We start from the raw sequence: 24,701 nt of genomic DNA, 5'->3' as shown, positions 1-24,701 counted from the left end.
AATTTTATGGGGATACTGTTTAACTGTTTGGGAAAACACTTTCCAAAGGAAACTTACATTCACAGAGAAATAAAAAAAAAAAAAAAAAAAAAAGTGTATCGTAAAGCTTTTCTAAATACTTATCACCCAACTGATATGCTTTTTACCCTGGCAGCGAAGTCTCCCTTTTATGCAGAAGCCCCTTTATTTAACGTTGCTCATAATTTCAGACCTGAAACCTCAGTCCTCAGCCATACTTCATTCATATTCATGGTCTCCTTAATTTTAGAAGATGAAGTATCATTAAGCATCATTAGCAAGTCAATTATCTTCTGGATTCAATTCTATTACTCTTCTAGGGACAGTGTAAGACCAACCCTTCCTTCTCTTGGCTGCTGTACAGATCAGTTCACATGGTTATGGATGTGGAACACATAAACACTACAGAGCACACCCTTCAGGGCAAGATAAAAAGGATAAATCATGTTTTCTAACTAAATGAAAGATAAATATATAAGAAACATATACGTCATATTATTTGTTATTAAGCTACAACATATAAATAAATATTCATAGGACTGAAAAAGGTGCTTGAACCTTTTGTGTTTATATAACGTGTGTTCTCACTGGCGATTTTTTAGCATAGTCTTTCTTGTTTGAAGGCTGGGATTACATTTTAGAATAAAATGAGCAACAATCAATAAACATTAGAGAAGAATTTAATAAAGCAAATAGGCCTGTGAAAAAAAGGCATTTCTTTTCAAGATATTCAAGTGTAAATCACTTAAATTTGATCAAAAAGGTATTTATGAACAAACAAATGTGAACTGTACTTCATATTTAAGAAAACAAATCCTAACTTCGGCTAGGGAGAGAGACTGGATATCCTTGCTTTTCTCTCCAGTTCATCCTGTAGATTTGTCTGAATGATTATTACAATCTTTAGCACATATCCAGGCATGCACAAAACCTGCTTCCTTTTAAGTATCTTCTGCTTAATTAGATTTCTTTTCTTTTATGTACTTGTGTTAGTTTTTGTCTTCTGTTCTATCTTTCAGTGCTTCCACTTAAGTCCCTACTTCTTTACTGCAAATGGTACATGGTACAAAAATTGCTTCAAATTTGTTCAAACATTTAAGTGAGAAAAAATTCCGAACAGAAGCTAATTTATGGCAAAAATACAGAAAAACTCTGAATGCACTTAGAATGTGGTTTGGAAGGATTAGAATATTAATGCCTTGATATTTGGTACACCATCCAAGAACCAATATGTAGAAAGAACTGCTTCTCAGCAAAAAGGCTATTTGTTGATACTAGTGGTGAATGCTAACACTCCCACTGCACCAAATGATACTCTTTAGAAGCAAGTAATTTTTTTTCTTTTATTACTGTCATAGTCTTTGTTTTATCCTCCATGAGAAAATCTTAGAAGTATATGCTTGTGTAATGCGCTGTTGTTTTTATCCCTCCCTTTAATGAAAGGTTTTTTTGAGAGTGAAAAATATTTATGTATTTAATTGGATTTTTTTTTTCTTGGATCAAACTACATATTCCAGGTCAGTATGTTTTCTAAATACACAAGCTTGTCAATCATACAACTATAGCTTTTATCAGACAAGTTCACATCCAATTTAGTGATAGCCACAGAACACATAAATCTGTCTCCAAGGACAAATATTTCCTTCATTATATACTTACAGTATCCATTCAATATTTATTGCAACTCAGGCATTGCAGCATTGAAGCTTCAGATAATTTAGCAGTTACAAAAATGCAGTAGGAAGAAATTTGCTTAGTAACTAAAAGAGAATCATATAAAAAAAACAACACTGTATTTAAAAAATATATAAGCAATAGCTACTCTAACAATTGGAGATCCTTTTTTATTAAACTTCATCACCATTCCAAATTCTACAGGATAATTATTGAGATCTCATTTGGCTGTCTTTTCTTTTTCTTTCATCTGCCGCTTGTGTATTTTCTCTGCACTTTGAACTTAGTTTTGCCTCTTTCTTTTTGGTTTTTAGTTTTTTTCTTTTTATAGGAGCCAATAAGCCCTTGAACATGACTGTTCAGGCAATACATGTGCAAAATGTGCAGCATACGTCAGAAAATGATTATGGCACAATGTGCAATCAGGCCTTGAAACCATGTCAAACATAACCTTCAGTCCTAAAGTCTTAAGGTATTATTGAAGAAAAGTCTAATGCTTATACATTAAAAATAAATAAATAAATAAATAAATAAATAAATAAATAAATAAATGACAATTTAAAAATAAACTGAATATGATTTCTAGGTTACCAGAAAGAACAAATAAACATATTATAAATAGGATGAAATCAGCTAGACTGAGGAAATAAAACACTTCTTTTTTTGTCGTTACATCAAAAGGTAAAATTTTACTGCTTTATGTGTCATGAATGATATAATACAATGAATATAGTAGAAGACTAACAATGACATGAACCACTAAGGCTTTTTTAAATTTTGTTTGCTTTTTACATTGGAACTGGTAAATCCACCATTTTTCATGATCTGAGAGAGAGAGAGAGAAGAAGCAGATAATAAAGTATTCCGATGCACCCACCTCATTTCTGTATCAAAGGACTACATTTCCAAAAAAAAAAAAAAAAATGGGATTACAAAGGTTTTGATATGATAGCTTTTACAGATAATAATTATTTATACATATTGTCTTAAAAATATCCAATCGATCACTTTCATGTTTGTTTTAAACTTCAAGCTGCAATAAAAAGCCTCAACTAGCATTAGAAAATTTCAGATAAAATCAATCAGAAGCTATACGTTTTAAGTGAAAGTGAAGATTACAGAAATGAAAATACAGAATAAAATTAGCGTATGTTGAAAGAATTGAGAACTAAGAGATATAGCTTTACACAAGATATCACTGTTACATTTCAGTCAAGAAATCAGACCTTTTACCCTAAGATAAATAATAAATAGTATTAAAAATTCCCTGAATAGTCAAATTTTTATTTGCTTCTACATAGTGACTACTTGATAATATACACTAATATCTTAGCTTTCCAATATAATAAATTGTTAATGTCAAATTCTTTCATATTTAACGTATTAATTTAATCAGAAAATCTCTTACTTTAGAGGACACAAAAAAATTCAGTACTCTAGGGAATTGTCCATGTAAGAAAAAAAAATCTTATACAAGTGCTATTAAATTATTTGACCTTATTACTTCTGTAGCCAAAATTAGAGAACTATATAAAATTGATTAAAAAAAAAAAAAAAAGTGTCAAAAGAATACAGGAAGAAATTATCATTCCTGTCAATAGGTTCCTCACTACTACTGTGCTGTTTTGGTTATTAAGATTTTCATATTTTAAAATTTCCAGTTTTTTCAATATCAACTGTATATGCAAAGCATACCTCCTACCTGACAGTATCCTATTCTAGAACATAACTATTTAAGTGATGCAACAATAAAGGAGAAGGAGACATATGCTAAATGTTATTTTGCTTTTAATTCTCCAGAAGTAATGTGCTTTAACACGAGTAGATATTAACTATGTCACACCTGCAATTTCTTACAAAATGTATACTTTTAAATTTAAAAAATGTGACAATTTAAATTAATGAAGGAATGTTATCACATTTTTTATTAAGTTTGTAAACATATTGCTCAGATTCCTGTAAGAATCAATCTTCTGCACAACACAGAAAAATAATTAGGGTCCAGCAAATTTTTCATTTTTTATTCAGTAATTAAGGAAGTGGGATAGAGATAGATTTATATATATATATATCAATATATATTAAATTAAAAATATATTTTTTCCTCACAAAAATTAAAAATATTTCAAACTAGTTTCCTATTGAATTAAATATACTCATTTTGCACAAAAGTTTACCTATGGATCTTTCTAACAGAACAAATATAAATAGATGGAAATCTTTTTTTTATTCTTTCCCTGGAGCTGACTCTTTCATTTACCAACTCACTCATGAGTGAACTTGATTTTTTGAGTTTGTTGAAAGTTTCTATGGCAGCTGTCTCTAAATAATAATTGTCTGTTATAGAACATACTAGCCCGGAATTCAAAGAATGGAATTTTTATTCCTCTATTCACCAATGGTTTTCTGAGTGTCTTTTTGATGTTATTTCCTCATGCTATGTCCTCACCACTTCTGCTTCTAACTTTCAATGTGGGTATATAAATTTCTATTAGGAAGTTCAGTAAATGAACAGTTTTATTCAAGACTATGTATTCTGACTCCTAGTGAGTACTGTATGACATTATCAGAACTTGACTTAAATAAATTCTAAAGATTTTCATTTGAGGAGTAAGAGTGAATTTTATCAGTGGCTGCTTAATATATTCCACCACATAATCAATGATCAACAGGCAAAATAAATGAATTTGGTAGTGCTCAGAGTTTGGGGTTATACCCCTAACTGTAGCTCAAAAAGGCATGAAAGAAGGCTAAAAAATCAGTTTCTCTTCAAGCTCTGACTTCCTGATAATTCTCCCAAGCTGAAGTGCCGACATTCCAAAATATGTATTGTATGTTTTGTAAATATTCAAGACTACTGTCTCGCATGCCTTGAAATATTTTTATCAGCAGTTCCTTATCTGAAATCTTGCTGCTGATACCACTGCTGCTTTTTGAATAATTCAAGAATTATTTCTTCTGATATTGAATAATAATTTACAGTCACTAATAACTTGACTGTACCTATAAATCAACATTTTTTTCTACTAAATGCCAGCAGAGAGGTAAGGTAATTAAAACTTCAACCAACTTCACATATTTTTTTATTAAGTGAACAGTTATAAAATTTATCAGTTTTCATGCATAGCAAGCATTTAGTAAATTATATATAATGACATTATGCAATATTATTGAATGCTTACTTAAATTGGGGTTGAGAAACATTGGTTACATTGTGAACTACATTGGCCTGCATTGTCTTTCACAGTCTCTCATCAGCAGGCATCCATCCCTGACTTCAAAGAGATGTGAAAAGAGCTCCAAAGTCCTTCCTTCATTCCAGAGGTGCAGATGCACCTCTGATCACATTGACAATCACTTGATTACCAGCAATTAACTTGATTTTTGTCACATTACTAGATCTGCTTCACATAGATGTGATGGGGTGAGCTGCAAGAGTCGCCAGAAAAAAAGGACAGCAGGGCACATGTACCAGAAATGTTTCTCTGTGAGCCTCTCCAAATCTCCACCTCTGAAGACACAGAACAGAGAGCAGCAAGGTGATGGAGTACATCCAGATCACAGCTGCATGGATCTCCATTCATTAAACTCTGAGATTCATTAGTAATATATTATAATCTAATTCAAAATATTTTCAATTTTCAGAAAATTTTAGCAATATTTGCTAATAAAGCAATGTAGAATGAAAATGCCAACATTTATTGAACAAATATCAAAATGTGGAAAATATAAAGGATGCTTAAGTTAACATGAACATCACATTGAGAAGACAGAAAGAGTGAATATAAAGCAAGAGGCCACAAACTGTTCTTGTTATTCCATGATGCATTCAGAGCAAAGACTAACAGTGTTATGTGAGAAAAGGTAGCCAAGTTTTCTGGCAGAAAGCCTAAGAAGATGTAAAAACTATATTGTCTTCCTGAAGGGAACTGTGCTTATAGTATTTCATATATTTAAATAAAGGATGTATCCAGGATTCAAAGTATGTGGAAAAAAACTCCATCTTAAGCCAATACATTTTTATGCATTTTTTCAAGATCTTGTTCAATGTCCCTACTGCAAAAGTACAAATAGCTGATTACAGGCAACTTAAAATTTATTTAACAACAGCAAGTCAGTATTGCTACTTCCACAGTGTCACCTGCATTTGATTGATTGTTATGCTTCAAACAAACAAAAACACATCAACAAACAAAACCAGGAAATCTGACAGTTAATTATATCTAATATAAGCTTATAGTACACTGATTTTGAGTAACGATATAGATCAAGCACATCCTGCAGTTTTCCTTAAAACTGAAAAAAAATCCTAACTTGCTTAACAGCATGTTGAGTAGAGTCTAACTTCTGTTATCATATTCTTGAGTGCAGAAACTTTCTGGTGAACTATCCTGCTTGAATTGCTTTATTTAACAAATGCCAGGAATCAATGATGCATGAGGCTAACCAAGGATCGGATCCTGCTCTGAACTTTTTAATGCACTTTTGTTTTCCTTATAAGCAACAGTAAATAAGTTTCATTTTTAAAATAACGGGAAGATGTCTGGTTGTTTCCTAAGCACATATAATTCCTTTAGGTATTGTCTTTTGACAGATACCCAGATGTCGGCATTTTGTTGTTTGGTGAGTCAGCTATATATGTAACTGGTTATGAGACTGAGATACATCTTTGGCTGATTTGCTCCCTGTTGTTTTCTTTGCAAATGATAGAGTTAAGTCATCAAAACGAAAGGAGAACATTTTCTACAGTAAGGAAAGATATAACCTGTAAGGAAAGGCAATCTGAAGGTAAAAACTGGGTGCCATATACTGAACGACAGAAGTTGTACTGATTTATACAGCAAGACTTCATTGTGAATGAGACAAATTTGCCCCATGGGTTACTGAGTGTATTGAACGTAGTTACGAAACAGAAATAGCAATTTAACTTCTATGTAATTTTATCAGGCTTGCAGGATGAATTTCTTCATCTCTATATTTGTTTTCTTTCAAAATACTGATGTAAATTTCTAGCAAAATTTCCCTAAGTGTTTTCCTTATACATATCCTATATAAAGATCCTAAAAACAGGGAGGTAAAACATTGACACATTTTGAAGAGAGTTTTTTAGTAAATAACTTTATAAAGGTGTCTTAGAGATAAAAGAAATAACACTTCTAGAAATACAGAAGATTAGCAAGGCTTGGTTCTCTTTTTTCTATCTGCTTACTATCACTCTTCTCATATGAACAAATAAATGTTTCCATTTATTATTATTATTATTATTTCCATTTATGTAACCCAGGAACCCAAGAAAAGAAAACTTCTTCCTCCTTGAGAAGTCATCAAATGAAGCAGTGTAATTCCTCTCAAGAGCAAGGGAAAAAAGATGTAATTAGGACCTTATGACTCATAGCGTGTTCTATTCTAGGAGTACAACATCTGCAAGTTACCCTTTATTCAAGGATATTCAGAATTGAATTCCTTTTATATTCATCAAGGGCTAATCCAAGTCCTTGCTGAAAAAATAATTGAGAGTCTACAACATAATGAGTGTTTGATTCCTCCTATTTTCCAAAGAATAAGAAATAAAAATAAAAAATAAAAATAAAAGTAGAGGAGATTGGGAGCTTGTAAAGAATTAGGTAGCTACTTCGTATTCAAATATTAAAGCATCATTTTCACAGAGCACAAATATTTACAACAAAACATTATTTGTTATAGATAGAGCAGAAGTGAAATGTGAAAAAAGCATATTTATGATATTGTATCAAACGCTGAATCACATACTTGAATAAATATTAAATATTGATTTAAGCTTTCTAGAAGAAATGATGACACAAAGCTATGCAACATACTTGGATTGGTTTTCATTTTCTTTAAATGTAAAAGATCCTACTTAGTACTTCACACAGATGCCTTGGGAAACAGGAAACAAATAAAAATTGAAAACTCTGAAACAAAATTTTTTCCTGTTAGAAGCCTTCCCACTCTTCCTACAGTAACTTTATTACTTCTTGCATTGCTATATTCTTCTAATTGATCTAAGCTCTAAGTGAACCTGTGTTACCAGAAGAGATCTGGCACAGAAGAATGCCAAAAGAACACATTATTTCTATTCTCTAAATGGAAATCATCATTTTCAATTAGAAGGTAGAAATGAAAAGATGAAAATTGATGACCTGTCTCAGCAGATATATATGACCCTTTACCTGCAGATATATACTGAAGAACACACTTAACATCCATCACTGAGGAAATCTTTATTCATTCAATACTCTCATATGGCTTATATAGGACTTAGGAGCTATTCTAGGGAAAACTTCCTTGTCAGTATGGAAATGGAAGCCCCAGAAATACACACAGAGCATTTATTTATTTCTGTATGCTGTATCTTCATATAGTGGCTAGTGTAAGAGTTAAGGCTTGACGTAAAGCAAGAACAATATTGTAGTCCTTCAGTGCAAGTCAGTGCAAGATAAAATATTTTTTTTCCAGCAGTACATCTCATTGGCTGATGAAAATATGCAATTTTAACTTTATGAACCATTGCACATCACTCCCCTGCTTCCTCTGATAAGCAGTCTGATTTCTAACCCACCCACCTTTACCATTCTACTTTTGCTATCAAGCACATACACAAAGGATGTGTCAGATTGAGTAACACTTGACTTTTTTCTATTTTCTTTATGCATAAAATGTTGCAAAACTCTGCAAGTTGTGGAGGATTTCACATGGAACGAATTGTTTAGTCTGTGTTTCTTGTGATCAGATAGAATCTTTGTATTATTATTAAAAGTGTGCAATTAACATTTTTGAGGAGACAGTATAAGTCTTTTTTAAAAAGATGTTAGTGGCTTCTCATGAGATAAAGGGACTAAATATATAGGAATCTTGATCTCTTTGAGTTGACTGGTAAATTTCTTATTTACTTCAATACCCCTAGAACTTCAGCCATTTTCATTTTTCCTTAATTATGTACAATACAAGCAACACATTTATTACTATACCATTACTGAATTTTAGCCTGATGTTCTTAATTAGTTTTAAAAGTCTAAGAATGTAAAATAAAATTTTTAGAAAATATTTTACATCTATATCAAGACTATAACTTAAAATACTGACAATCTTCTTTATTCCTTATGCTTGCTCTACTACATGAAAGTGTTGCAAACCTTTCATTTCCTTTGACAAACATTAAATCAAGCGCAAAGCTTGTGGTTTCAATTAAAATATTCTTATGATCCACACTGACAAGATAGCTCACGTACATTGCATAACAAATTTTAAAAAGAAAATAAAAGTGAGAAATTGACATTTTGGGCAATATCCAGTAGATTTATCTCACCAGTGGATCTAACCCATATATTTGAACATTATAAAGAAGGTATAATGTTCTGACTAGTTCTCCATAACATGAAAAGAAAAAAAGTAAGCAATGAAAAAATCCTGTCTTTCCATTCAAATAATTGTTGCACAGATCAGTTTTAGATTTCCCATATTTTCATTTGCACTGCTTTTTAGTTGTTTTTCCATTATTAATTTTGGTGTTGACATTACAATTCCTTAAAGGTAAAAAAAAAATAATAATTTATGCTATTGTAAGAGATTTTATTACTGTTCCCAAGATACACACAAATGAACACATCAAGTAACCCTAAGCAGCATCTGATTTCAATAAAAGCCTTTATAAGAAATGAACAGCTGTCAGTAGGTTCTCAGAAAATACATCCAAAAATGGGTCTTCATCCAATTTGCTTTGAGCAACTTGTAACTTTCAAAGGCAAGTTCAGTTCTGTAGGCATTATGACATGAACTACATTCTGTACTTCATTATGGCTTTCAACCTCTTTCAGAGTTCCAAAACCTGCAATGTTTAATCACACTAAATTTTGCAAAAAAAGCATATTAGTAGCATAGGGAAGGAAAAGAACAACAGTTTGGCCAATAAGTTCTAATGCCAGCCACATTTTTTTCCTGCAAAACTGGCTGCTAGCCATCACAGTCTAAAATAAGTATGAAAGAGAAATTAACAGCTGAATAATTTATAAAGTCTTTCCTTTCTGCAAAATTAAATTTTTGAGAGAAATTGCAGTTCAGTCTAGCACATCCTTGGAAGCACAAGCAACCAATACAACTTTCATTGTCTGTCCTTAGAATTTATAGTGAAATTCTTGTGAGAAGAGCAACTATAACTCCATGTTTAATTAGATTTCCCAACAAGAAAGATGAAATTGAACGCCTTATAGCAAAAGCTGTGGTTTATTTGTTTTGTTGCATTTTGTTTTGTTTTCATGACTCAGTGTTATATGCGGTATATAAGCTGTCAAAGCAAATTTAATCTCTTCAGCTTTAACTTCTTTTTTTAATCAACTATAATTTTATAATGACAGTTGCCTGATCTCGGCCTGTTTCGATATCTTTATGGCCTTCTGCAAAGTGTCACATGGTATGGAACCCCTGACGTAATTTAGTCCTCCCTGTTCTGGCTTCACCCCATCCCCTGCTGCCTCACCATAAAGGCACTGGCTTTTCCCTGCCAAGGGCCCTGGCCTACCCTTGAGTGTGCTTCCATCAAAGCAATCAAAACACTGGTTAACACTGCTCAGCTGAAACCAAGACCATAGGTTATCAATGTAATTAAATCAATTTCTGAATTTTGTAGTGGTAGTGTAAAACCATGAGTTCAGTGCAAAAAAAGAACAATGGGTACCAGGCTATACTCCAGGGGTTTAATAGACTCAGTCTATTTTATCAGTATATGTAATTTCTTCTTAAACTTTGAGGCAAAAGCTCCAATCAGTACTAATCAAATGAAGCTACATTTAAATGCAGCTCCAGTCTATAAAAACACTATTGACAATCCAGATTTGCTTCTTCTAAAGAATAATGCTTCACCCATTTTCTGCCTGCAAATTCTGCAGTACTCTTTTTCTTTTTCCTTAGACCTTAGAGAGTCAGAGAGCGTTTTTTGTTGGTCCTTTATACCTCACTAGGAGTCATTTCTTCAAACCCTAGTGGGAGACAAATTGAATGTACAGAATAACTACTGCCTGAAAAACCTAAAAACACTATTTCAGCAAAGGAGTTGTAAATTCATGGAAAAAGACAGATTGATCACCTAAAAGCACAATGTTTGAAAAACAAACCACACACTGTCAGAAGAAGAAAAAACAAACAAACAAACAAACAAACAAAAAACCATGAATTCATAACAAAATGGATATATACTACAGAAAACAAATCACTTTTTAATAAATTCCAAATGATAAATCTGTTTTACATTAATCTAGATGGAGTAGCACTTATATTGATATTGATAGAAATGTTTAAATGACTGCCATACTTTCAAATATATGCAATACTAGGGTTTGTAAACCAACTAGCAACAACATACCTCACAGCTTCTCTATATGTAGTGCTAAGTCACTGGTTACTGTCAATATTTAAGAGTAACAATAGTGATGTTAAGAATTCAAAACATCAAAGCAAAATTAGACTCCAAAATCAATGTTATTGTACAGAAGATTAAAACAAAATGTCATTTATATTTTATAAAAGCATGCCTTTTCTACAGGATGCCGAAAAACTATAAATGGATTGTATTAGAAAATCCATAAAAGAAAACACAAAAACAGCATTTTCAGCATCAGATCAGATTCACAAATTCTGATACTCATATCATGGTCGCCAATATTATCAAATGAGCTTACAAAAACATAAAAATTATACTTCACAAATACATGCCAAAATGTTCGTAAATTTCATATTAGTTATAGAGCCTTGACTGGCTTATTATCTTGCCTCTACGTACTGAATTTGTTATCTAATGTTTTCGGGAGTTTTTAGTTTTCAGACAATTTCAGAATAACAAATAATCCATATGAAAGCAAAGCAATCTATTAAGATCTGTTGTGATTAGGAGACATAATCACTGTTCTGCCATGTATTCTCTTTACAAAATTTATTTCATGTTAGAAGCTAAACGAATGAACATATAGATTCTAATGATACTGTAACACATAATTGCTTCTGATGTTATAAGCAAAGGATGCAGTGACATCACAGTCCCTGAATCATGGGATCTGGTTGGGGTTTCTCAGCTGCATTTGTGCAAATCCAATCTCTATGACTTCAAATAATAAAACAAAATAAAAATAAAAATAAAAAAATAGCAAATAATGTGTTGATATCAATGGAAATAATATTTATCCATCATTGCTTGGAGCTAGAGTTTTACTTAAGCAGAAGATCGGCTATGGTAACTGACATTAGCTGATGCAATTATAGGACAATTAACAAGACAGGCCAGAGACCAAAATAATCAGGAAATCATCTGCATGAAACTGAAAGATGTAGGTCAGGCGAAGTAGTAATGCATATGTTGACATCAGCAATACTAACGTTCAGGATAAGCTAAATTGAGCTTAAGTGAAATTCCCTTCTTGTGTAAGCACTGAATTGTGATTTATTCAGCACACTCAGACTCTGGGGTTATTCCCATGAGTCCTAATCTATCTCTGTCCCTTTCTACCAACAGATCATCTTTACGTTTCCTGCATTAGTGGAGTTACACAGATAGGAGATAAAAGAAGGGCTGTCTGGAGACAGGGAAGAGATATATCCATGTCTGAATTTAGAAAAAAACTAAAAATACAAGCATAACGGTGCAACAACTATACTGCTGAAGATAAAAACTGATATACTGCGTAATAATGTACATTCTGTGAATATGAAGGAGTCTGTCTCTGTTCTAGGTGAAAGTGAGGCCGTATACTACTTTCTTCCTTTGACTAACTCTTCACAGCTTCCAGCATATTTTTTTTCACAAACTAACAATATATAAAAGTAATAACAAAAGTGTTACCTTGTAGATTAGGCATGTTAATAGTCAATAATTCTTTATTAACATTATCTGGAAAAACTTATTCCAAATTGCTACAAGGAAATTAGTACTTTACTCAAGATTTATCTCTGAAAACTCACAAACATCAGTAAGTTTTTACTCATATTCTGCTCACCTAAGCCATCATGGCTCTTTGAAGAACCTAGAACTTAAAAATAATTTTATGACCCATTTTGTAGTTCAAAGATACCTCTGGTCAGTCAAATCCAAAGCATTCATTTACAACACACAGTGTTTTAGTGCATTGATGTTCTAACTCACAAATGAGAGACGCAGTGAAGAAAGGTAAAGTTTTCTACAAATTATTAAGTACAGAGACTCCATGAGAATTAAACTTTGATTTATGTACACTGCCTATTATGATCATTTATAGTGAGTTATAATTGCATGTGGAAAAAACTTTTGCTAAAAGGAAGTCAGGTCTTTTAAGACTACTTAAAATGGATGCTTACAGCAAGAAATAGAAAGAGATAAGAGACAGATTATTCTTATCGGTATGATTTAGAATCCTAAGAGGAAGAAAATACAAAATTGCAAGTGGACTCTGTAATGCTAAAATAAATTTTATAATTTTGAACTCAGAATATGTCTCGTTTACTACATGACATGTTTAACTTAACTATGGATTCCAAAGTACATGATTCCTATTCCTAGCATTCAGCTTAGATTTTGCCTGTCGTAGCTCACACTAGAACACTAAGATCATATTTAAGTATGTTAACTTTTCTGAAGATTGTTGAAGATTTTCTTGTCACACTTCTGAATGTAACTACATAAAAATAGTGCTGGGGTTTGTGGCTTTATTTTTGTTGCACTGCTTCTCATAGCACCCTTACAGTGAGTAAAAAGGAAAAGCTAATTCTTCTTTCCACTTTATTCACCCAAAGGATCCTACTCAGGAGCTATATACAAAAATGTAAATTTACGCTCAAAGGGAAAATATTTCCCTCTAAAACAATATCTACAACACAGATCATCACAGTATACATACTTAGGAGTCTAGAGATCCCAGGATAGCAGTACTCATAGCAGTACTTTTATCCGAACTATAGAGAGGAATAATTACAAAATAGGAAAGCTTTCAGTCCATGTGCTGTCTGTTTTACCTCCGTGCTATCTGAAGGCAGATAGAATCAAGGAATAGGATATTTATTGGATATTAATAGGATATTAATAGGATATTTATTATTTATATCTAGGAATCTATCTAGAGCAGCTCTGAAGTCCTCCAAATAGGAGATTTTTGTTCTTTATTCTGGATACACAGATAAATATTACTCAGAGCACAATCTGAAGGCTTATAATTTAGCCAAATGCAAGAAGTATAGATAGAAATGAAGATAATTATATCTATCATCCAGTTAAAATGATTTATAACCCTGATGCTCACCATGTTACAGTTTTTTTTTTTTTTTTTTTCCACCTGGGATGCCTTCTTTCTTGTTAACTTAAGACTAAAAGTTCTGGTATCTCAGTTATAGCCATCAGACAATCAGATTTCAAATTAAAAAGTCTATAGTAACTGTAAAGATGGAGAATTCTTGTCCTAAGGAGTTTTAGAGATTTAAAACTCAAAGGGTACAGAGCCATGTTCCCAGATCTTTTCGAAGACTTTTAATAACATACAGGATAAACACAGATTCCATTAATTTTAATAAAAAAAATATATATATATCCAGATGAAGTAAAAAAAGCCCATATAGTTTATATTCTATTATCCTGACAAAAATTTAACAACTAAATATGTATTTCTAAAGGCCAGAAGGACAGTCCAGTGAAGCAAGTGTCCTTAACAATGTTTCTTTTTCCTTATCTAGGAAGATGAATTTTCAAAATATTGATTTCTTAAACATATGTAATCACTGTTACAAAAAAGCTTTCCAGTTCTCTGTTGATATATTCCCAGGATCTCAAGTTGAGATTTATCTGGCTAATATTTTTCAGTGATCATCTAGTAGATTTTCCACCTACTTCTGTTAAAGACACAACATAGGCTGAAAGGAAAAATTACTAAGTATATCTTAATTACAGAATATATATGCATAATGTCAGTCTTTCTTCTGCAAAAGAGTGGTCAGGCACTGGAACAGGCTGCCCAGAAAGGTGGTGGAGTCATCATCCCTGAAGGTGTTCAAGAAATGTTTAGATGTTGTACTGAGGCACATGGTTTAAATGGGAAATATCAGTGATAGGTGGACAGATGGAGTGGATAATCTTGGAGGTCTTTTCCAACCTTGGTGATTCTATGATTCTATATTATAAAAATAATAATACTCAGTAGCTGAGTACATTCAGGTGCAAATTTTCCAAAGGAAGGAAAGATATATACACAGAGACTTCAGTTACTCATTATTCTGTCTACACTGTTCAATGCAAATTCCTTCATCACAGGATGTGATAATATCAATAGAACTACAAAGTTATGACATTTAAATCTGGTTTGCATGTGTCCTTCTGTGCAAAAACTCACAAATGAAAATGGATTGAAACAAACTTAGAGCAATAAATAAGTATTTTGAAAAGAAGAGAATTCAGGCTAGAAGAACTGGATACAAACACTGTCAACCTTAAGAATGTACTTGTTAAGAATTATATAACTTTTTAACATTTTATGAATAAATATATTTGCTTTCCATGTGCTTATTTACTTTGCATTTTCTCTGTATTTTCTCTATCCTTACGATAAAAAGCAAGAGTACATGGAATTCAGTTAATATCTTCCAATCTCTAGGCAGAACCAAATGTATTCTCATGAATCACATCTACATACCACAGAAACAGAAAGAAAAAAAATCAGCTAAGAGATATGCTCATGATTTCTCTGAGTTAAGTGATACATGCATATTCTGAATATCTTTTGATTTTCTAATTCAAACATAAATCTTGTATAACAAAGAATAAATCCTTTAGTGTCCAAAAATTGTACATTTTCTAACATTGAGAAAAATTATATTTTTAATGCCAAATTTAACATTATGGTTTTGTAGGACATTTAAAATCTTGTTATCACTTTTCAGTTTCTTATATGTACAAATCTCTACTATGCTGTTTTTTTGTTTTTTTTTTCTTAAACACCACAATAACTGTCTGCCTCTCTTTCTTTCCTTAGTCTTCAATATAAACTCACATAATAGGGATATTTAAAGAAAATATTGAAAACTTCCTTTTCCTTAAGATTGATACATACTGCTAGACAGTCAAATAGCTTAAATAACTTACAGTCATCTATTTTCTTCAAAAATTTAATTTTAAGAAACAGCTATAAAAGCTCTAAGGAGAACTTTTCAATAAACATATTTAACAGATGGATAACTATCACTAAGCTCCTAGACAAACACTTTATCTAATAGCAACAAAAAATCCAATTTAATGAAGATAATGTACATACACATAAAAAGTATATTGTTTGTTTGTTTTTGATATACTTCTGAACACCAAAATTTAATATATAAATCCATCAAAATATATTTTTTTAATTCCTGGTTTTACATTTAAATCCACCTTTAACTTTGGAAAAATGTTCTTTTTTATTTAAATAAGAGTCAAAACAGGGTTAAAAACTAAACAAAACAGTTGTAATTGCTCTGATGAGATAGAATATTACTTAACCATATTAAACACATTAACAGGTAACACAGCAAGTTTCTTCTTTTCCAAAATAGTATAGACCAATAACTTCGAATAGCTTTGCTAATAAGAAAAGATTTAAAATTCCATCCTAGAAACACTCAAGTCACTTTTTTTTTTTTTTTTAAATCCAAAATGATGGCAATATGAGCATATAAAAGAAAAAAGGGAAACAAAAATCTACATGCTTTCTCGTTGAAATTCTGAAATCATTTGTATGTCTGCTATTATTACCAAAGACGAAATGTAGCATCTTTAAGTAAATCTTAATTTGGAGAAAACCTGGTACATGTTTTGTACTAATGTTTATATAGGAGTTGGAATCACGGAGAAAGCAGAAGATTAATAGTTTTGGCATTCTGTTCTTGTTGTAAGGGTATTTTGGTATGCAGTATAATACTGTCAGGAATATTTACAATGTCATGAAGATGCTTTTCTTGGTGTCTTTGAAAGACAGAAGTATTACTTTTTCTTAGAAGTATCAGTTATTCATATGGAGTTCCTCAAACTTAGGAAGAAAATTATTGACTTCGTTTTATCTGCAATGTAATTCAATTACAGTATAGGGCATGTTTTGTGTTTTGTTTTTCTTTTTATATTACATATATACATGCCTACATATATCCATAAAAATATATAGAGACCCAAAAAAATAAGCAATCCAGGTAAATAGTAACATTTTCCTTCTTTCTACTATTAGGAACTGATCTGAAACTTATAAGTACTTATTCTAAATTTTCCTTTTTTTTTTTTTTTTTTAATTTATAATGAATTGACAATATTTCAATTAAAAAAAAAACACATTAAATAATTGAAAAAAAGAGCAAATATTATACAGTGATTAATTTAAACTATCACTAAGGTCACAAAAATCAAGTAATTTTTTGTTTATGGTGAAGACAATTGACAAGAAAATGGGGAGATGTAACTCAGTCTAGTTTCCAGAAAACATTAAACAGTATTCAATATAAATGTAATACAGTCAAACTAACCACCATCAGGAATGTTCTGTTTTAAGGTTCAAGTATGTATGATTGATCTATAGATTTAATTAGCAATAAAATATTTATACCAAACTAGCCATTTAATAAACATACCTTCTAAATCTTTCAATTTATGTCTTGTGATGAAGAAAAGAGTCACTTACCTAAAACCCCCAGCCTGTAATTGAGGGTGACAACAATGACATTTCCATAACTTGCGAGAATGCTCCCATCAATCATGTTGCCAGTACCCTCCATGTAAGATCCGCCATGGATGTAGACCATAACTGGTTTCTTGTTGTTCTGATCATGAATGTCTGAAAAAATTCAAGTAATGAAAACATAACAAAGTAATAAAAAATAATGAAACGTGGCATTAGTATTTTATAAAAGTGCTAAAATTATTTTTAGTTGTTTCTCATGTTTTCCATATCATCATCACCACTTTAATTAGCTACTTTAGACAGTTCAGGATCATTCTACAAGTCCAATATTTTTAGTTTTCATATTTCTTACTTCAAATGCCATTTTTTATTAAATGTTTTCAGAATCCCCTTAAAAACTTTTCATATTACCAAAATTTAATTTGAATGCAAACATATAAAATCCAAAGGAAAAAAAATAAAATTCTGGAATAATCTTGAACTGTTTTTTATTTTTTTTCTTTTTTAATATTCCAATGCAGTTCTATTTCAATTTAGAAATATCTGTACATTTAATAACAAAATGACAATAATGATTCATACTTTCCCATTCCTCAGTGAGAAATATTTGTTGAAATTACATTTCCTATATTTCAGTAACAGATAATATCATAAAATCAAACTGTTCTTATAAAAGTAAACACAGCAAACTATCCATTCTTTTTTAATAGCCTAGGAATTAAGAAATACTGAGAATTTAAGTGAATTCATGGTTCAGATTTTTTTTTTTTTTTTTTTTTTTTTGTTATGTAAACCATGAAATGTTTTTTTTAGCAACTAAACATTGAAGAATACCCTTGTAATTATGGTCAGGAATTATATGGATAATCTTTTGTACACAGAGAAAATTTACTTATAGCTTTCATGCAGATAAACAGTTGGGTCTTACTTTCTAAAATAAAGTAAATTAAATTGATAGCAATATTTTTATACTTCTGAGTGAGATACAAAGTTGCACTAATCAGTAATTCAGGTACTTTGTACTACATTCATATCTCTAATAATCAAATTGTAAGAACCCTAATCAGACTAACTAACTTAGGAATTTATGCACTCACCAAACTGTGGGAATAATATACCTTAAAAAGCAGAACGGTGTTCAGCAAGCTGCTGTTAGAATTAACTATACACTTTTTACAAACAATTCACTATATCTGCATGTGGATTAAGACCATTTCTTTCAATCATATAATACAAAACTATAGGGAAAGCAATGTCTCTGTCTATATAGTCAGCATTTAAAAACAAACAGACAAAAACAAATGAGTTCTCTTCTGAGTTATTTTCAGCAGTTATATTGAAGAGTGGAAAAAATAAGAGGAGGAAGAAAAGGCTGAGCAAAATGTGGAGAGGAAAGAGAAGTGACTTTGAAAGCCTTCAAAGCTCCCTCAGCTTTGTTATAATTAACTGTCAGTTACCAAAAATGAGAGCAGCAATGAGCCATCCCATATATAATATATTGTATATGGGGAAAAAATTTGAATGTATTTCAAGGTAAATTGTGACTGGCCATATTTCTATGGCCAACTACTACTTTGCTCGTGCAAATATCAGAAGTCATCACCTGAGTGAAAGGGCAATATGGCCAACTGTACATCTTCATAGCTGTTAGAATTTAAGACTTCTCATAGAATCTGCTTTCTGGTCATAAAGAAGATATATACTTTACATGTTGCATTTTATATGTTACATCTGGGCAGCAGAACAAAAAGCTTTGTGATAAGATTTGTGTAATTTTTTCAACTATTGAAGGGATGCAAACATTAAATAGGTCATGTAAAGCAAGGAAGCACATAATAATAGATTAGGTATTTTTCTCTTTGCAGCATTCACATCAAAGTACATAAAGAGTTTCCTTTTTTTCTGTGAGGGCTTAGCTTTTAGAAAATTAAAGCAATAACTACTAAATGCAATTATTTGTGTTAGAGAATAACCCTTCCTTTCTCTTCCCAAAAGTCTTGTGGCTTTATTTGTTATATTCTATCCTTTCTTATTGCAAAGTACTTCCACAGGGTTGAATCTTTCATCACTGAAATCAATGAGAGATTTCCTTTTTTGCTTCAATGGGAACATGATTAACTTCAATATAAAGGAAATGAGCTTCATGCATTTTATGTATTTAGTTCTAAACTGTATGTCTTTGTTTGGATCCTAAGCAGGATACTAACACTTTGTAACTTTGCTCGTAATCAAATATCTAACTGTTTTAAGAGCGATTTTTTTTTACTCGCTATTTATCTTTTGCTTAAAAATTGACCATAGAATATGTTATAACAAATGATGATACTGCCATTTTGAAAAAGCGTATGTTGAGAGACATTTATAAACAGAAATAGAACAAAATTCAGACAATAACAGAGGAATTCTGCAGAGCACTTTTATGTTACAAGAAATAGTGCAATTCAGAAATGAAGGTTGTACAGTAGAGGGCAATCACTGTGACTTGAAGACCAGAGATTTTTACTGTGGTATTTCATACATGGATAGAGTAGCTACGATTGAGCTGAACACCCAAAAAAAAGAGGAAATTAAAAAGTAACCTCAACACAGTATGTATGATTCAAAGGAGAACTAAGAGGGCAAATTTTTCAAATGCACGTGAACTTCAGATTGAAGAAAACTATAAAGGCACTTTGGAATGGTCAAGAAAGAGGGAAAGAGACACATTGCTGCAAACACAGAAAAACAAACTTCCCAAACAGTTATCTGCTCATTCAATTTGAAAATATTTTTCTTAATTTGATAAGTATGAAAAGTCAGAAAGTACTAAAATGCCAGTGTAACATAAATGAAAAGGATGGTGAGAATAGAGGAAGATTTCATGACTTCTTTCTATTTCAGGGCATCCTGCCTTTTCTGTGCCAAGCCAAGAAAAAAAAGTATTTCCTTGTAAAACATTTTTGGGGTCCTTCACTGTAAACTTTTAACATTTCCTTTCAGGGAATCCAATCCAACTCAGAAAGAAGTCAGTGAAAAAGATTGTCATTGATTTCAGTGAGAATGTGGTCATAGCCAGAGTGAACGTATCTCAGAGGCTAGCTGATTACAGGGAAAAAACAAACAAACAAACAAACAAAAAAAACATCAACAGCTTCTTTTTCTTTTATATCCTAGAAATAAGCCACATCCTATGAGAAAAATAAATAAATTAAAATTCCAAAGATGAAGACCAACGCAACTGCATTCAGTGTACAGTAAGTGCACTGGGGAAACACTGGAAATGAAATAAAGGATGTATGCAAGGTTTTTTCATGAATTTCAAACAGGTGAATTTACAAAATATGTGAGGGAGAAGAGCACATGCATGTTTTTAAATTCCATTTCCATTTTCTCACCAAATAAAGTATAGGTGGGGGGAAGTAGGCTATTTTCAATAGTATTATTGTTACTCACTTCACACATATTTAGGAATAAACTTTGCACTTATGTTACAGGGGAATTTCAGTCATCTAAATGTTAATTTGGATTTTAAGAAGAAAAACAATGTATGTTATCTCTAAAGAAGAAAATAAAAAAGCACACAAAGTGTGTTTCTGCAAATAAGGGACTAAAAATCATTTTGAAATAACAGTAATAACAATAACAATAATGATCAATATTATTATAATAAAAATGTAAAAGTTTATGTTCATGCATCAGGGTTGAGCTTTGAAAAAACAAAAAATACCTTCATCTTCACCACGATCATTACTGGTTATATCATCTGCGCTTTTCTTTGTGTTGGCTCCTGGGATCATAGTGAGGAGGAGAATAAAGGGAAAAAAGAGAATTCAAAAACAGCAGGTTCTCAAAAATAAAAATAAAAAAAACCAACTAGTACAAAACCAAAAAAATGTAACAAAAATATCAAAATCTGTTACATTTGAATTTGAAAAACAAAAAAGATGCAAACTGCACATAAACATAAAATGTCAAGAAGAACAAATTGAAAATATTTTAAAAAAATGTATCAGTCTGTGACAATGCAGTTATTTCAGTTAAAAGTGATTGCTGCAAAAAAAAAAAAAAAAGCAAAATTAATGTGCAATTAAAAAAGAATATAAACCAAAAAAGTATATTAAAAATTTCACGAAAGTATGGTTTCTACATAAGAAATGAAACAGATTTCACTATGTTCTGTTGCCTTGAAGAAGTAATGGCTTCAGTCAGTATCTTCAATGACTTCATGTTTTATTCATTCTTATGAGGATTTATTAGGAATTAACCTAAATTTTAAATGAAACCTATAGAAATAAAATTATCATTAAATCTTACACAATTGGAAAAGACCAAGAAAAAACATAAGAGACTTCTGTAACATTTAGTTTTCCTTCTCATGTGAGCAAAAAGATATTCAAAGCAGAAAACTGAAAACAAAGGAGAAACACATAATTGAGTCAATCCCAAACACGATTTTTTTCCTAAAGTAGCCCTTGTTTGTATTATACTACTGAAACTCTTTAGAAAAACATAGAAATTAATGGAAAACAGGTACTTACCATGAGAAAGAATTTGTACTTATTAATTTAAAAAATGGTAAAAAATAAATTTTTATCTGTATTTAATATACTTTCACAATGTACTTTTGAGGCACATAAACACCTATCCCACAGCACACATGCATATATCCACACACACCATAGTCTATGTTTATGGAAGGAAGATGAAATAAGCCTAACTGTTTTCCTCACCCTAATCCCTGGTCAATTTATCTGCTTTCTGACTAAAGAAATGACACTAAGCTTTCCATACCATATCTCATTATGCTGTAATTACTCAGCTAAGTGTTCCTCTTTAATGTAAAATGTTATGAAATAAAGAGTGAAATATGAATCAGAAGCTCTAGTTCTACATTTGTTTAGAAATCAAATGTGGCTACTAGGCAAACATAGTGGTCTAAGTCAAAATTCTGTTTTTTTTTTTTTAATTGTCTTTTTTAGGGTCTGTATTTTCAAGCCAGACTGAAAAGGAATGATAAACTTGATTAACTTTGAGTTTGCACACCAATTGTAAATATGACATATATACATCAATGCTATGATGAGATATTTCAACTATGAACTTTAGATTTCTATATAGTCATTGGTCATTTGACACTGTCCCTTTCCTACGTAAGCCAAAGGGTATGGTTTGCTGATTTGGCCTAACATAGGAGGGACAGCTTCTGTATGGCTAGAAAAGATCCTTAAAAGATTCTTCATTTAACTTAAATTTTATTGCTAAATATCTCCATGTAGTCCAATATAAATTTTCAAGTATTTTTTAGGAATTATTTTCTTAGCATGAGCAAAATTTATTTTATTTTGATTTTATCTATAAGGTTAATAAAGTTGAACCAAAAATTTAGTCTTTCCTGGTCTTACAAGCAGTGTAATCGTCTTACTTGAGGAGATGGGTAGGGGACTTTAAATTTAGCGAATATTATTATTTTATTTCTGCCATATGTTCTTCAATTTAAAACAAGAGTCAGTCAAATATGTGAAGCAGAAGCTGAAACTTCATCTCCTGTATCTTCAATTTAGTTGCACAGAAGTTTCTGTATACATAGTGTATTTTCAATTATATGTACTCAGTTTATAATTAACTAGGTGAAATATTACTGTCAATGAAATATAGATGTTCTCTAATCTATCACTGTCTTCGATAAATTGCAGATGTAGGCTCCAAATTTCAGTCATCACACAAGTCTCATGTTCGTTTCTTGGTTTTCCTTTTTATTTTTAGTTATAGCCCAAAGGTTGAATTTTTTCTCAACTGCTACCAAAATAAAATTAATCCTTTTAAGTATTTTGAATCATGTAAAAAAAAAAAAAAAAGAAATTATTTTTCATTGACCATTAATCCACTAGACAAAATATTTCAAGCACTTAACAAAGGCAATATTGATGTCCCCCTGTTGTCTCAGTGAGATAGTTTGATGAAAGAGAGTATAATCATCATATGTCAAACATAAAATTAAAAACTGACAAAACCAACATCTCCCCATATATGTAGACAAAAACTGTATGTGATTATTAAGACAGTTATGCATCTTTGAAGTTGAGTGAAAGAAATGGATATATCCCAACAAATTTTCGTTCACATACAATTCTCCCTAAGATTGTCAATACATATCAGTGAGAAATTGCAATGATTTTCTCTCTAATGTGCTTGGCTGAAGTAACTCTGGTTCAGTGTACTTCAGAAAGAAAAACACAAGTGTAATAAGAACTTAATGAGACATTAGGAAGTGTCAACAACACACAGTGCTACTAGATTTGATGAGACACAAATATCATCTGACACAAGTATGCAATGTAGGGCTACTTGCCATATTTGGAACACTATTTTTTATTTTTTTATTTTTGTGGTTTGAAGCAGTTATCAGGGAGTCACCAATTTTTCGAACAGCTTAATATAATACTGAAACCTATTTAGTTACAGAATATTGAGTGAGAATTTTGTTTCTCTTCCCTACTGTATAAAACACTTTCATTTTTCTGTTAGTAACTGAAGTATATTTTTAATAATAAGTTCTTGTCCAGGATGTTGGGTGTGAGGATTATTTTAATTCTTTTTGAGATCTGATTAAATGAGTTACATCAGTATGTTCTAAAAATAGGCTTCTGTTTGCCCACCACGTCTTATTTTGTGAGTACTAGCCAGTACTCACATACTACCCATGTCAGTATGAATCTGCTTGAAGAGAACAAAAGCATTATTGTTGGAGTTATTTCAGAAGTAGCAAAAACACATAAGATATTTAGGAACAGTTTAGAAAAATTATATTGACCTTTTGAAAATATAATCTTGCAGAACTTTGTTATCTCATACAGGTAGGAAAGATTTGGAATTTTCCAAGTAAGTTTTCTGATTCTTGTTTAAAATGTTCAATGATTTATCCTGAAACTTCTGTATGTAAGAAATTGTTAACCCCTGTGATAAGGGGGGGAGGGGGGGGGGGAACTAATGAAATAAATGAATAAGACATGCTACCCATGATTAGTGTAAAATTGCACTTGTGTCCTCAATCAAAAGAGACAGAATGGGAATGTGACACAGATTCTCCCGTGAAAAAAATTCTGTTCACCAACACAAACTGTATTTAGTACTTGCCCCACAGAACAGAAAGTCCTCCTCCTTGAGGCTTCTTTTGAGGGGAATGCTGTGACAGTATTTTTTTTTCCTATATAAATATAAAACTCACTGTAGCAATTTTAGTCTTTGGATTCCCACACAATAAATGAACATTATCACTGATTTATAAGATTGGCTCTTCTGCAGATTAACAACTATTTATCTATTTAATGAATATTTCCCACATAAAATATAGATGATAAATCTTAACAGTAA

At 31.2% G+C, this 24,701-nt stretch overlaps 1 protein-coding gene across 10 annotated transcripts in view; it reads right to left on the bottom strand.

Annotated features, from left to right (window-relative positions):
- NLGN4Y (neuroligin 4, Y-linked) overlaps positions 1-24,701 on the bottom strand; it is a 179,642-nt gene that overhangs the window by 61,406 nt on the left and 93,535 nt on the right. For 6 of the 10 annotated variants that reach the window (XM_015274025.4, NM_001171770.2, XM_015274032.4 and 3 more), the window contains 2 exons: positions 21,058-21,117; positions 17,352-17,504 (listed from right to left, as the gene is read on the bottom strand). In XM_015274025.4, coding sequence (XP_015129511.1) covers positions 17,352-17,504; positions 21,058-21,117 — 213 coding nt within the window. The remainder of the gene's footprint in view (positions 1-17,351; positions 17,505-21,057; positions 21,118-24,701) is intronic. The other 4 variants (XM_025151226.3, NM_001398071.1, NM_001398072.1 and 1 more) reach the window with 1 other exon arrangement.

This window comes from Gallus gallus, chromosome 1 (assembly GCF_016699485.2).
Source record: "Gallus gallus isolate bGalGal1 chromosome 1, bGalGal1.mat.broiler.GRCg7b, whole genome shotgun sequence".
Taxonomy (NCBI): domain Eukaryota; kingdom Metazoa; phylum Chordata; class Aves; order Galliformes; family Phasianidae; genus Gallus; species Gallus gallus.
This window is presented reverse-complemented; position numbering and strand designations above follow the sequence as displayed.